The sequence below is a fragment of the Portunus trituberculatus genome, chromosome 14 (assembly GCF_017591435.1).
Source record: "Portunus trituberculatus isolate SZX2019 chromosome 14, ASM1759143v1, whole genome shotgun sequence".
Classification (NCBI taxonomy): domain Eukaryota; kingdom Metazoa; phylum Arthropoda; class Malacostraca; order Decapoda; family Portunidae; genus Portunus; species Portunus trituberculatus.
Genome location: NC_059268.1, coordinates 1,271,471 through 1,287,302, shown reverse-complemented (window position 1 = coordinate 1,287,302; position 15,832 = coordinate 1,271,471). Strand labels below are relative to the sequence as shown.

Below are 15,832 nucleotides of genomic sequence, written 5' to 3'. Positions count from 1 at the left end.
ACTAAGATGAAAAAACATAGAAAATAATGAAAAATCCATTCTTTCACTGGAAATTTTACTGCATGTCCAGCTAGCCTTGACATCCATTGCAGCTGATCATATTAATTTTAAGATAGGATTACAAAGCATGATGGAAACCCATATTTCTCCTAATATTGTGACAAATGCATTTTTATTACAACTTTTAGATGAGATATCAGTTAAACATGAGTTATTGTTTCCTCCTAAACCAGAATATTTAGGATTACACAGAGCTGCTATTCGTGTAATCCATAAGACTGCATTACATGACTTGAGCTTCTACTTACTTGTTCCTTTGCGCGGAATTCCAGCTGACACCTTTGATGTCTTCAGGATGACCTCCCTTCCCTTTCCTATTTCTAAATCAGATGCTTTTTTAATGCATCAACCTTCAAGGAAATATTTAGTGATTAACAAAGCAAGAAATCAATTTTTTTGACTGATGATTTTGATGATTGTAGGATGTCTGATGATATATTGATATGTCCTCTCAACCAACCTATATATTCCACTAACACTGATTGTTGTGAGGTTGCTATTTTTCTGCACAAGCCTTCTGTCTCTGATATATGTAACACGCTGATTGTGAAGTCTTTCAAGCCTATTTTTGTTGATCAGCCATCTGGATGGAATTATGCCACAAGCAAACCACTAGATATTACTGTGAATTGTAAAAACTCCTCCATTCCTACTACTAGACACATTATTAATGGTACTGGTCTTCTGAAAGTGAGTCAGGGTTGTTCTATACATAGTGATACATTTTCTCTCCCTGCTTCCTCTCATTATATTGCTGAAGCTCCTATGGTTATTCAACCTTATCCCCTTACTACTCCCATTGCCTTCTCATCCTGGGAACATTCTTTTATTGTGAATACCACTAATATCAGCATTCCCGACAGTTTTGGTCTTGAGCCCTGGTCTGTCCCAAAATATATTGCACATATGCAGCCGCTGGCGAAACAGTCCCCTCCTACGGCACTCGACTGGCACAACTGGAAGGACTGGCTCTGGATCCTGTTGCCTATTGGGGTCATCGCGGCCGGCCTGGTGGCCTACCGCATCTACCGACCCTGTGCACTCCTTGGCTTGGCACAGGCTGCGCCAGCCCAGGTGACTGTCAGCACACAACGCCAGTTCAAAACAGGGGGACACCGCTTATCACGCATGCCCTCACCACTAGCAGTTAGCGCCGGGACGCGCTACTAAGGATGGGGGTATGTCATAACCTGGCATGCCACAGCCTGGTGGGACATAGCGTGATGCAGCAGTGGAAGAACACACAAGGATGTAAATAATTACGTCTACGGGAGAATTGTAAAGGGACCCTGCTGCGAACACGAGAGTGGGAGGCAAACATTAACAAGAGAGAGAAGCCAGGCATCAGATGGTACGCAGACCCAAACAAACACCCAAAACAAAATACTCTGGTTACGATGTTGGAGAGTAGTATAGTCAACACGTGTTTCCCCACGTGTAGTTAAACAGGATTGGTGGTTTTAAATGGCCAATGAACAAGCAGTATTTCATGTTTAGACCAATGGTGAACGTGCTATGAGACTAGGGAAAAGTTGAGCCTATGAAACACCAGTAAGGCAATGTTGTGTATACTACGTTTAAGGTTGTTTCTACATTACCTTCGTATGTGTTCTCGTCCTTACATTGTCACACGTGGACCTCCACATGTCTGATCTCTGAATGGTAGATGGTAAAATGGGCGTGGAGAAAAGGTACGAAACCTTGAGTATTTAAAATAAGCAGAAACCAGCAAGAGGATCGCTAGAATCTTGGCAGAAACGAGAGGAGAAAGCAGAAGGCAGTGGCCGAGAGGAGGAGAAGAAACATTTGAGTCATGGACAGACTCTTTCTTGTATTAGTGAGTAAAGCTCTATAGTTGTTAATGCAGTCTAAGACAATGTTTATGTCATTTAAGTGAAAGGAGGAAACAAATATAGGATGTGTATTTATTACGATGTTATATTAAGATTTTATGTATGTGTAGTGCAATTCCCACAGTCGATGCATTAGGATATATCATATTGAGGAGATAATTACATATGATATATTGTGGTGTATACATTATATGGGCATTTATAGAAGTCAAGCATTGAGTTGATATTGAGATGCATCAGCTGTGAAATTGGCACCTAATGTTTGTGGATTTATTTGTATGTGATTAACATTGATGAAGGATTTACGAAGATAAGGATTTACGGAGATGAGCTTAACATTTCTAAGGGCATTAATTGAATTTGTGTGACATTATGAGCAATCTTTGAGAAGTGTAATTAATCTTAGATGAATTAAAATTAGAAAATACAATACCGTATAATATATTACCTGCAACGAACTTCCGAAATGATAACTGACTGCATATAGCATTGTTTGAGCCTCCATTCATAATTTCAGATGATGTTCTTAAAACGGCATAAAATTGTATCAAGACAAGCAATTTATTATTTCATACTATTATCAACGGATGTATACTGATACATAATTTAATTTAAGTATAGCAAACAACAGACAAGTCCATGCAGTACATAGAAAACACAGTATTGTGTCGCAGACTTAATGCTTTCCGGTACGATATCGTCAGTTGCTGCCACCAAATCCAAGCCTTGCCAGTGTTCTTAATTCCTCGTTTCGTATTCTTGTTCTTCTCTTGTTTTTCATCTTTTATTTCTTTTTTTATTTCATATTCTTTATTTCTTCTTCTTTTCATTTTTTTCCTTTATTTTTTTATTTAAATTTTATGTATTATTCTAATTAATCTTCATTTAATTATTCTTCATTTATTTGTTTTTACTCTTTTCTTTTTTTTATTATTATTCTTTTAATTTTTCCTCCCTATTAATATTTTTATTTCTAAAAACATCTTTAAATTCTTCTTTTTTCTAATTATTTTTCATCTTTTAATTATTTTATTTATTTATATCTTTTAAATTTTCTTATTAATCTTTGAATTCTTCTTTTAAATCTTCTTATTAATTTAATTCATCTTATTTTGATTACTCTTCTTCTTTTGACATTTCTTTTCATTTCATTCTTTTCTTCTTCTTTTTCTTCTTCTTCTTCTTCTTCTTCTTCTTCTTCTTCTTCTTCTTCTTCTTCATAAAAGTTTTCTTCTATTTTTTTCTTCTTTTAATTTTCTTCTTCCTGTGGACACCACAACCACCTGTGTCTTCCTGTGGACACCACAACCACCTGTGTCTTCCTGTGGACACCACAACCACCTGTGTCTTCTCACCACAACATTTTCCTTGCCATCTAATCACCTTTCTACTTTCATTCTTCTTCTTCTTTAATTATTATTATAATTATTATTTTCCTTCTTTAATTCTTCTGCTTGTAATTTTTCTTTATTAATTCTTGATCTATATTTTCCTCTAATTCTTTTTCTTCTAAATTTTCTTCTTTAATTCATCTTTTTCTATTTTTGCTTCTTTAATTCTTCTAATTTTCATCTTTAATTTTATATTATCTAGTTTTTTTTCTTTGATTGTTCTTCTTGTAGCTTTTCTCTTTTAATTCTTCTTGTTCTTCTATTTTTTGCTTTTTTTTACCCTTAACGTACGGTGATCGTTTCTGGACGATTGCAGGATGGCGTGCGTAGAGTCTGGGATCGTTACGGGAATCATGCTTTTTCCGCGCTAAACGTTTGAATCTGTCCCCCCCCCCCTCTCACTATTGGTCCAGGGACAAGTGGAGGTATCTGGCAACTTTTCTCGCTCGCCTCCTTGAGCTTTGAGACATAATGTGTTCCCCTCACAATACGTCATCTTTTCCTGTGTCATCGGAGGTTGGGGGGTATTTCTTAGCGGCGGGTTCTGCCATGGGTTTGGGGAGAATTTTTTGGTATGCAATAACTTTGGTGTGAGAGGTGATAACATGTTGAAAACTACAGCGTTGTACTCAGAACAACACAAACAAATATGATTTTATAAGGAAAAAAATATTTGATCCTTTTTGACAGGTGTGACTTTTCCCCGCTGTAACACACGGAAAGTCAATCAACTCCCCGTACGTAAAGGGTTACATTATTCGTATTTCAATTCTTCTTCTTATTCTTCATCTTTGAGTTTTTCTTCTTTTCATTTTTCTTCTTTTCATTCTTCCTCTTTAAATTATTTTTCTTTTAATTATTTATCTTTTTAATTCCTTTCGTTATTTCAATTGTTTTTAATTACTTTATTTTTGTATTGTTTGATTGTTTTATATCTACGTTTTTTAAATCTTCTTTTTTAATCCTTCTTCTTCTTTTAATTCTTTTTCTTTTATTTTTCAGTGTAATTCATTTCCTTCTTCCTCTTATCATTGTTTTTCTACCTTTAATTCTTCTTCTGACTTTAATTTTTTCTTCATGGACTGCTTTTAATTTTTTAGTTTTTCTTCATTTACTTCTTTTAGGAAAACTTTTTTTTATTATTTTTCCTTCTTTTTATTTTTGTTTCTAGTTCTTCTTTTCTTTGATTTATTCTTCATCTTTTAATTCCTCATTTCGAATTCTTGTTTTTCTTTTATTCTTCATCTTTTGTCTCTTCTTTTTATTTTTCATTCTTAATTCTTCTTTTAATTCTTTTTCTTTTATTTTTGTTCTTTTATTATTTTTTTTATTTATCTTCATTCAATTATTTTTCTTTTATTGTTTTTCTTTTAACTCTTCTTTTAATTTTTTCTTTTGCTTATTCTTCTTATAATTCTTCATCTTCTTTTATTTTTTTCAATTTCTGAAGCTTCTTTCAATTCATCTTTTGTCATCTTTCATTTCTCTTTTTTTTTATTTTTCTTCTTTTCAATTTTCTTAATCTTTGAATTCTTCTTCTTTTAAATCTTCTTATTCTTTTCATTCGTCTTCTTTTCATTACTCTTCTTCTTTTGATATTTCCTTTTCATTGAATTCTTCTTCTTCTCTTTCTCCTTATAAGTTTTCTTCTTCTACTTTTTTTTCTTCAAATGTTCATCTTTTTGAAGTCTTCTTCTTTTAATTATTGTTTTTCCTTTACTTCTTCTTTTTATGACTTGATTTACTTTTCCTTTTAACTCCTTTTTTTAATAATTGGCCTATTTAAATTCTTCGTCTTTTTTTTACTTATTCCTCGTTTTGTTCATTCTTCTTCGTTTGATTTTCGTTTTTTCCTCTTTTAATTCCTCTTATCCTTTTTTACCTTGTTCTTTTCATTCTTTTCTCTTTTCAATTCATTCTCTTGTTTTTTTGTTATTTCTTTTTATTATTGTTATACACTTTATTTTTCTTAAATTTTCTTTTTAAATTTGATTTTTTTTTCGTATTTCAATTCTTGTTCCTTCTTTAATTATTCTTCTTTTAACTCTTCTTAATGTTTCAATTCAACTTCTTTCCATTATTTTATTTTTTTTAATACATCCTCTTTTAATCATTCCTCTTCTTTTAATACTTCTTCTAATTCTTCTTCTTTTGTCTTCTTTTAGTTTCTCTTTTATTTTATTATACTCCTTTATTTTTTTTCTTTTAATTCTTTTTTTCACATTTCAATTCTTCATTTAATTATTTTCCTTTAATTATTTTTCATCTTTTATTTTTCTATTCTTTTAATTTTTCTTCTTATTTTGATTTTTTTTTTTTCGTTTAATTTTTGCTCTCCATATAATTCCACTTCTTTTAATTCCTCCATTTTTTTATTAATCTTTCTTTTTTCTTTGAATTATTTTCTTCTCTTACTTGTTGTTGTTCTCCTAATTCTTCTTTTCTTACAAAAAAATATAATTTTCTTCTTTTAATTGATTTTTGAAATTATGACGTTAAATTAAACTACAATAAATTGAACAAAACTAATAAAACTAAACTCAATTTTAATAAATGAAACACAGATCTATGAAGCTCAAGTGATGTTATTAAAACTCAACAAAATTGAAGTAGAATGAGGTGAATTGAATGTTTTTGTGTGTGTTTTCCTGATGTGAGCCTGTGTGGTGGTGGTGGAGGGATCACTGTTACGGCCCGCCCGTAACATACATTACTACCATCACCTCATCCGCTTGTTACCTCGTTCGCCACCTCTCCGCCTCCCCTTCCACGTCACCGTCTCGTGAACCTTCCACGCCACCGTTTCATGAACCCTCCACGTCACCGTTTCATGAAGCCCCGCTACTGTCCCGAAGTTGGATTCACGCGGCCCCTTTCGACTCAACCGAAAGTGTTGAGCCAGCTCTTGGCTTTCTGGATTGGAAGTTGAGATCCAAGCCTCAACCAGTGAACACAACGCCTCTTGGGTCTACCGTGGGATCAACCATCACCCAGCATTTCACCACTGCGACACCGCATAAGTATCACTTCCCCTCGTCCGTGTTTTCCACATTGCCTCTATATAGGATTAGGATTATTGTTAGGTATTAAGTTGGGTTCTTTATTGTTGTATTTATTACTGTGTTATATGTATATGTGTATGTAATTTTCCTGTGTTTCATGTTATATATCTGTGTTTCATGTTTCTTGTTATATATGTGTCAATTTCATTATGGGTTATTAAAATAGCTTTTTAAAGTGACCCCCTTTTGCATTTCCTCACCAGTTGAACCTGCAGTGTTTTTTTTTATTGTTATTGTTCACCGGCTCTCCGATGTCAATCTTACCAGTTTAACCGGTGAACGTAACAATTGGCGACCGTTACAGGACAATTATAACCCATGTTCAGTGTTCCATTTTTCCAGTGAGCAGGAAACCAGGTAGAAAGGCGTGTTCACCGATAGCACTTATCTTTTTTTTTTGCACATAGGCAGGTGTGTAATAAGTGTTATCTAAGTGTCGGGATCATCATATGTTCATGCGAACCCTCAATCCCCTCACTTCGCGGATCATTTTTCTCGCTAGTTAGAATCGGCCATTTTAACTAGTCTCGCAGACTAATCTGCCTCCTTATCAATAACAAGTCTCAGTACAATTCGCTCCTCACTCTCAAGTCTCGTAACTAGAGTAATCCGGATCCCTCTTAATGCCGTAACTCTCTAGTTTACCCCTCATTAGTGATTGTACTCATAAGTGTTTACTTAAGTATAATCTAGGTAATTTCCAAGGTTGCCTTTATTATCACTCTGCCAAGTTCCTCACTTAAGTAATTCGCTTATCATTTTTTTTGTGGTTTAACATCTATTTAATATGGCATCCGCTCAGTTTAACGTTGAAGATTTTTGTGCCGACCCTTCTCTGGAACAACTTAAAGATGCTAATATAAAGAAGGACCAATGGAAGACCATCGCTAAACATTTTGATGTACCCATCACGTCTTAGATGACTAAAGAGGTCATTAAGAATGTAGTTGTTGAACATCTAGTGCAAGAAGGTCAGTTGCTAGAAAATGCCATAGAAGAGTTAACTCCCATGTCAGCCTCTACGAGGACTATAATACACAGTCCCCAGGAAGAACAGGATAAGAGTAGGATAAGTCAATGGGAAATTGAGAAGCTTAAACTACAATACCGGATGCATGAAAAACAATGCAATTACAGGCAGAAAAAGAAGCGAAAGAAATGCAACTACAGGCAGAAAAAGAAGCTAGAGAGAGAGAACAAGAAAGACAAATGCAACTACAGGAAAAACAAATGCAACTACAGGCAGAAAAGGAAGAGAGAGAATTACAGGAAAGACAAATGCAACTACAGGCAGAAAAAGAAGATAAAGAGAGAGAATTTCAGTTACAACTTAAAAGGCAGGAGAAAGAGTTAGAAATTCAGGAGTTAGCCCTACGAAATGACGCTAAGTTTAGAGGGGAAGAAATATATATAAAGAAACAGTTAGCAAGCTTTAATCCTGCTACAGCTGCTCCGCTAGTTCCCCCTTTTGATGAATCTGATGTTGACGGGTCATTTCGCGCTTTTGAGAGCATTGCTAATAGGAATAAATGGCCCAAGGATCAGTGGGTGTCTCTCCTTGTCCCTAAGCTAGTAGGAAAAGCTTATAGGGTATACAACGGCCTTAGTGATGAGGTAGAATATGAAGAGATCAAAGGTAACATTCTAGACGCCTACTCTATCACTTCTGATGGATACAGACAGCAGTTTCGAAAGTATGTGAAACCAGAGTCTCACACCTATGTTGAATTCGCTAGTGAGAAACTAAGACAATTTAAGAAATGGTTAGCTGCCCTTAACATTACCACCTTTTCGGAGTTGCTCAATCTAATGGTCCTGGAAGAATGGAAGAACAAGTTACCTTTTAATATTCTGAGGCATGTGGAAGAACGGGGAGAGAGTGATCTTATGTCTGCCGCTAAAGTGGCTGATGCGTTTGCTTTGTTGATGGGATCCCTGGGTAGTAGAGGTCGTGGTTCACTATCTAATGTTAGGTCCTCCTTTGGGGAAGGTTTTGGGGGCACGGGTGGTAAGCCAACCGGATTCTCGCCAAATGCATATAATTCCCCCTGGTGTACATACTGTAAGAAGCCAGGTCACACGATCCAGAAATGTAGACACCCAAATTGCAAGGGTTCTCAACGTCAATTTTCTTTTGTGTCCCTAGACCTAACACATTTGAGAACAAGAAACCAGTGGCCCTAGCTAACCCTGTCAACTCTCCTCTAGAACTTTATGACTCGTACATGTATCAAGGTAAAGTGTCCCTGACTGATGGTAAAGACAAGGCAATAAATATCAAGGTTCTGCGTGATACAGGTGCTGCCCAATCCATCTTAAGGGAAGATGTCATCCCTAACATCAAACAGGCTTTCACTGGGAGAAGGTGATCCTTACAGGTCTCGAATCACAGCTCTCCTATCATTTGGCTAATATTAGCTTACAGTGCCCGTTCATTTCAGGAGAGGTTGAGGTAGCCATTAAACCTGGTGGACTGCCAGTACCGGGGTACATCTTGTACTGGGTAATGATCTTGCGGGTAACTTGGCTGTTCCAAACTTAATTGTTCTTGATTCTCCCTTAACAGAAAGTCCCACTAAGACCCTGGACGAAACATCCCCTCACTTCTTCCCAGTGTGTGCAGTCACCAGGTCTCAGTCCAAGTCCCCTGCCCTTTCATCACCTCCTCCACCAATGATTGCCTCTACTGACAACTTGTACAATAACATCATTTCAAAGGAGAATTTGATTAATGCTCAGGAACAGGATCTCACTTTGGCTAAGATCAGACATGTTGCCAGTGAGACAAAGGATATGTCTAAATTGCCTTGTTTTTATTATCAGGAAGGAGTCCTGATGCGTGCCTACAGACCTCCTGAACTGAAACAACTAGACACCTGGTCAGAAACACATCAAGTTGTCATCCCCTTGTCTGTAAGACCAGCCATTATAGAACTAGCTCATGATGGATTGTCAGGTCATCTAGGCATCCAAAAAACCTACAAGAAGGCTCTTCAACATTTTTTTGGCCAGGAATGAAAAAGGATGTGTCACACTATGTAAAACATGTCACATATGTCAAATTGTGGGTAAGCCTAACGAACGCCTTGTGCCAGCTCCTCTGACGCCTATTCCAGTTCAGACGGAGCCCTTCGAAAAGATCATTCTAGACTGCGTAGGGCCCTTACCCAAAACCAAACGAGGGAATCAGTATTTGTTAACCCTCATGGATCCCACTACCAGGTACCCTGAAGCATTCCCTCTTAAGAACATCACATCAAAGACCATTGTAAAACATCTAATACATTTTTTCACCTCGGTAGGAATTCCAAAACAAATTCAGTCTGACAAGGGTAGCAATTTCACTAGCCATTTTTTCCAACAGATAGTGAATGAGCTAAACATCGACCATGTTACCTCCTCGGCTTACCACCCCAATCCCAAGGCTGTCTGGAGCGGTTTCACCAAACATTAAAATCCATGATGAAGAAGTATTGCTTGGAGCATCAAGGAGACTGGGATGAAAGTATTTCTTTCCTTCTCTTCGCTTTAAGAGAATCTCCTCAAGATTCTTTAGGTTACTCCCTTTTGAATTACTCTATGGTAGACAGATCAGGGGGCCTCTCAAAATATTAAAGGATCAATGGTTTACTCAAAATACTCCTTCAAGCCCCAGTGTGTCTGACTACATCAGTAACCTTAAGAATAAAATCAGTGAAGTCAGATCTTTGCTAAATCAAACTTCCTCAAATCTCAAACTAAAATGCAACAGAATTCTCTTCCCAAATCTGTCATGAGAAGTTTCAAACCAGGAGACAAGGTTTTACTTTTCTCCCCACTCCAGGCAATGCTCTTCACAGTAAGTTCATGGGACCTTATGTTGTGGCTCAAAAACTAAGTCCATTAAATTATGTGGTCCACACTCCTGACCGTCGTAAGGATTCCCAACTTGTTCATATTAATCTAATGAAACCTTACCACTCCAGAGAACCAGAGGACGACTTGTCTCGCGCTGTACCTGTATGTCTGGTAGGAAGGAGTCTGGTCCTGTGCCCCCCGAGGAAGAGTCCGACATCGAATTCCTCTTCTCGTCACCTAAAGGACGCCCCTCAAACAGCCAAATCATGTCCAACCTTGATGAGGTGTTTCTTTCCTTAACACCTTCACAACAGTCTGATCTTAAAAAGTTATTGCTAGACTTTTCTGAAATCACAGGTGACCTTCCAGGAGTTTGTAATACTATCCAACATGACATAACATTAATATCTAATGACATCAAGCCTATAAGACAACCAGCCTATCGCATTTCACCCATTAAAAGAGACTTGATGAAAAAAGAGGTAGACTATCTGCTCTGTCATCACCTTGCAGAACCTAGTATATCTCCTTGGGCTTCTCCTGCCTGTTAACATCTAAGCCAGATGGTAGTAGTCGATTTTGCACCGACTACAGGAAATTAAATAAAGTGACGGTGCCAGACTCCTACCCATTGCCCTTGATAGAGGACCTTATAGATAGTATAGGAGTAGCCAAATTTGTAACCACTATAGACTTGCTTAAAGGTTACTACCAGATTCCCTCTCGGACGAGGCCCAAATAATATCCGCCTTCATCACCCCCTTCGGACTATACCAATACACAGTGATGCCCTTTGGCTTGTCTAATGCTCCCGCCACCTTCCAGAGGGCTATAAATTACATCACTCAGGACTTGGAGGGAACATCTGCATATCTGGACGACCTGGTGGTGACTGCAGACGACTGGGCGACACATCTGACCCGTCTTCGGAGGCTGATGGGTCGGTTGCAGGAAGCCGGGCTTACAATCAACCTGGCCAAGTCCACCTTCGGGAAGTCTACGGTGGTCTACCTGGGACATGTGGTGGGGAACGGCAAGGTTCACCCCAAGAGAGCTAACGTGGAGGCCATCCTTGGCTTCCCTGTCCCTACCACCAGGAAAGCTCTCATGAGGTTCTTGGGGATGGCTGGTTTTTACAGACGCTTCTGTAAGAACTTTTCCACCCTGGCCGCCCCCCTGACGGACCTTATCAGCACTTCCGTCCCCTTCCACTGGACCCCGACCTGTGACCAAGCCTTCCAACACCTCAAAGCGTTTCTCTCCTCGGAACCAGTGGTCTGGACGCCGGATCACTCCCGCCTCTTCCATCTACAAGTGACCATATCAAGGGGGTGGACATCATCGCCGACGCCTTATCAAGATCTCCTGTCTCACCTCCTTCATGAGCCCATTACGGAGGTCTTAGGGGGGAGGAAATGTTACGGCCCGCCCGTAACATACATTACTACCATCACCTCCTCCGCTTGTTACCTCGTTCGCCACCTCTCCGCCTCCCCTTCCACGTCACCGTCTCGTGAACCTTCCACGCCACCGTTTCATGAACCCTCCACGTCACCGCTTCATGAAGCCCCGCTACCGTCCCGAAGTTGGATTCACGCGGCCCCTTTCGACTCAACCGAAAGTGTTGAGCCAGCTCTTGGCTTTCTGGATTGGAAGTTGAGATCCAAGCCTCAACCAGTGAACACAACGCCTCTTGGGTCTACCGTGGGATCAACCATCACCCAGCATTTCACCACTGCGACACCGCATAAGTATCACTTCCCCTCGTCCGTGTTTTCCACATTGCCTCTATATAGGATTAGGATTATTGTTAGGTATTAAGTTGGGTTCTTTATTGTTGTATTTATTACTGTGTTATATGTATATGTGTATGTCATTTTCCTGTGTTTCATGTTATATATCTGTGTTTCATGTTTCTTGTTATATGTGTCAATTTCATTATGGGTTATTAAAATAGCTTTTTAAAGTGACCCCCCTTTTGCATTTCCTCACCAGTTGAACCTGCAGTGTTTTTTTTTTATTGTTATTGTTCACCGGCTCTCCGATGCCAATCTTACCAGTTTAACCGGTGAACGTAACATCACTCACTACTAATTAGGCTTTCTTAGCTAGTAAGTAGGTAATACGTATATCACCAGCACATTTCGAGATGATCTCCTCAATCAGCTTTAGCTTAATTAAAGTCAAGGAAGCATTTCTGTCCACCATTTGCTTTGCATTTCACTGATGCAATGTCCATCACCAATCTGATAAATATTGTCTTGTAATATTTATTGACACCTTTACGAGGTGATGTTTGTACACACATTAATTATTATTGTTTTATTATTATTATTATTATTATTATTATTATTATTATTATTATTATTATTATTCTTTGGTCCATTTTGTGCACTCCAGCCATGTGTTTGCTGCTTACTTACTTACTTGGTGCTCTGCTGCTACTACTACTACTACTACTACTACTACTACTACTACTACTACTACTACTACTACTACTACTATTACTTTTACTACTACTGTTTGTTACCTCTTCCATAGAATCCTCATAATATACTATTGTGGTTAGCAAGATGACTCATCTATTTGTTATCCCTCCATTGATTTCATGTTATGCTTGTAGTAGTAGTAGTAGTCGTAGTAGTAGTACTAGTAGTAGTAGTAGTAGTAGTAGTAGTAGTAGTAGTAGTAGTAGTAGTAGTAGTAGTAGTAGTAATAGTAGTAGTAGTAGTAGTAGCATTTTTGTGTGGGATCTAACAATGCCTATTGCCTCTGTATTAATACTATCAAGAAAAACAATTGCAAACCATTGTATTGTGGTGAAGTGATCAACAGAGTGTAGTAGTAGACTAGTAGTAGCAACTGGCCCCCCTGCTGATTGAGTAGGGAGTGCCTTAGTCTCAAAACTATTTTAGTAGGCAGCTAGGCTTTGTAAGTGTTTGTTTTCACCTTTTCGTCAGGCAAGGCTTCTATTTAGTTTTGTTTGGTGTGTAGTAGATGGAGTAAAAGATGCCAAACATAGCAAGTATCACACTCAGATAAGATAGAAGATTGTATGGTGAATGTAGGTACCTGTTCCATTTTAGCCGACGTAGTTGTGCACCTACCTTTGCAGAGGAGGAGAGACTCACTCATCTATGCTTACATCATAAGATGACTTGAATCTTTGTATGAGAGTATCCAGGGCATCCTCCTTCAAATTGAATGTAGTAAGTAAGTAGGTAGGCTCACTATCACACAAATGAAGGACAAGAGCAAATCTGTCTGTCTCTTGATATACATTTTGGGGTCCGAGGGTTCTCCAAGCGCACGGGTTCGAATCCTGTCTACGGTCTGAGTGTAGGTTGGCCTTCCTCACTGGGCAACGGTTTCCTAGTGGGTGGGCTTTGAGATAGGAGGTACCTAAAGTTTCCTTTTTCCCGATAAATTCCCGTGAAAAGCCAACTTGGTATAAAAAAAAGGATTACAAATCATTTGATTGGTAGAGTGATAGGAATAAATAAATGGATGGGTTTTTCACACACAATTCCTTGCAATCCATGGATGGAATGAAAGCATCCATTTGATAGTGTACAGAAGTGTGTGCTTCTTCTCTTCCTCCTTTTTCATGACAGAACAACAAGACTTTTGGTGCATGCATACTTATTGCAGGTCTGTGACACAATGTGATCCAGTCATTCCTCATCAAAACACCATCAAATATTTCTAAAGGTAACTCACTCACTCACTCACTCACTCACTCACTGAGTGGACAAGTTAGACGCCACTATCTCCCTCCCTTAAAGGGAAAAAAAGGCTTTGTGTCCACCACAGGTGATTGATTGATTGTGGCAATTGTATTGAATATGATCCTGAGTTTGTGTTGTTTGTTCAGCATCAGACTGTCGGCCGCAGGCCATCTATCTATCTACCTATCTATCTATCTGGCTCAAGTTTAGGCTCTGATTCTGTATCAATGGAATCACTCAGAATGATTGATCCATCTATCTAGATCCTCCGCTAACAAAGCCGTCATTTCTTCCGGATCAAGAGGTCTTTTTCTTTCTCCTTGCCATCCTAGCCTAATAAGAGGAACAAATGACATAATAGCTTATCCGCCGCGGACACTAACCACTAGTCACGGTGACTGACTATCCTTGAGTTGAGAAGCAATGTTGCAGCCAACTGTTTGCCGATTTCAAATGACAAGTAATCATTCATTCATTTGAACAATTTTGTTGCTTCGAACTAATACTCTCTATATACTCCATGCTACTACAATCACAACAAACGTCTACACACACACACACACACACACACACGCCCGGTAGCTCAGTGGTTAGAGCGCTGGTTTCACAAGCCAGAGGACCGGGGTTCGATTCCCCGGCCGGGTGGAGATATTTGGGTGTGTCTCCTTTCACGTGTAACCCCTGTTCACCTAGCAGTGAGTAGGTACGGGATGTAAATCGAGGAGTTGTGACCTTGTTGTCCCGGTGTGTGGTGTGTGCCTGGTCTCAGGCCTATCCAAAGATCGGAAATAATGAGCCCTGAGCTCGTTCCGTATGGTAACGTCCTCCTCCTCCTGGTCCTCCTCTCCCACCTCATCCTCCTCTTCTTTTTTTTGCTTCTTCTTCTTCTTCTTCTTCTTCTTTTTTTTTTCTTCTTCTTCTTCTTCTTCTTCTTCTTCTTCTTCTTCTTCTTCTTCTTCTTTTTTTTCTTCTTCTTCTTCTTCTTCTTCCTTTTCCTCCTCCTCCTCCTCTTCTCCTGTACTGTCCTGTCTCTCTTATCTGTAGTCAGTTAGAAGGAGTTACCAAACAGCCTCCAAAGGACCAAGAGGTCTGTTGCTGTTTTGCTTTCCTTTGTATTCCTCCTCCTCCTCCTCCTCCTCCTACGGTGTCTTGAAGGGAATATATGAAATTTTGGTCATATGATGATAGCAATACGCGATTGGTTCTCTCTCTCTCTCTCTCTCTCTCTCTCTCTCTCTCTCTCTCAACCTAACCTAACTTATGGTGAAGTTAAGTTAGGTTAAGTTAGGTTAGTTTCGGTTAGATTAGGTTAAGTGAGGTTTGGTTGGGTTAGGTTAGGTTTGGTGTGGTTCGTTTCCCTTCCAAGACGCGCTTCAAAAACCCCGAGACAATCATTGCCAGCACAAAGGGAACACTTGCATTGCCGGGAACTTGTTACAAGAGACACAAAACGGCAATATAGTTGCCTATCCTTTCACTTCACTGGGGCAACTATTGTAATTCTTCTCTTATTTTTCCTCTCCTCTTTTTCATTTGTCGTTCTGTTTCCTTCTTTTTTATTAAACTGGTGTATTTTTCTTTTTTCGTTTTCTTTCATTCATTGTCATTTTCTCCATTTTCTTTTCCATTTTTCTATTGCATTCTCTCTTTCTTTTTGTTGTGGTTTTATTAACTATTTTTTTACTTCTCTTTATTGCAATTCACTTTCTATCCATTTTTAAAATTTTTTATTCATCGTTTTCACAAGGCTGAATGTTCGTGAGAGTGTGAGTGGATACATATGCATACCCTCCTCCTCCTCCTCCTCCTCCTCCTCCTCCTCTTCGTCATGTAATTCCTCTCATTCACTCCTAATCTATTTTATAATGAAAATTTGCGGGGAGTGAAAGACAGAATGCTTT

The 15,832-nt window shown here is 38.6% G+C and overlaps 1 protein-coding gene across 1 annotated transcript in view; it reads left to right on the top strand.

The window, feature by feature from the left end:
* The first annotated feature begins 966 nt into the window (after positions 1-966).
* LOC123503770 (mucin-2-like) overlaps positions 967-15,832 on the top strand; it is a 23,294-nt gene continuing 8,428 nt past the window's right edge. Inside the window, exon 1 of the mRNA XM_045253772.1 lies at positions 967-1,134. Coding sequence (XP_045109707.1) covers positions 967-1,134 — 168 coding nt within the window. The remainder of the gene's footprint in view (positions 1,135-15,832) is intronic.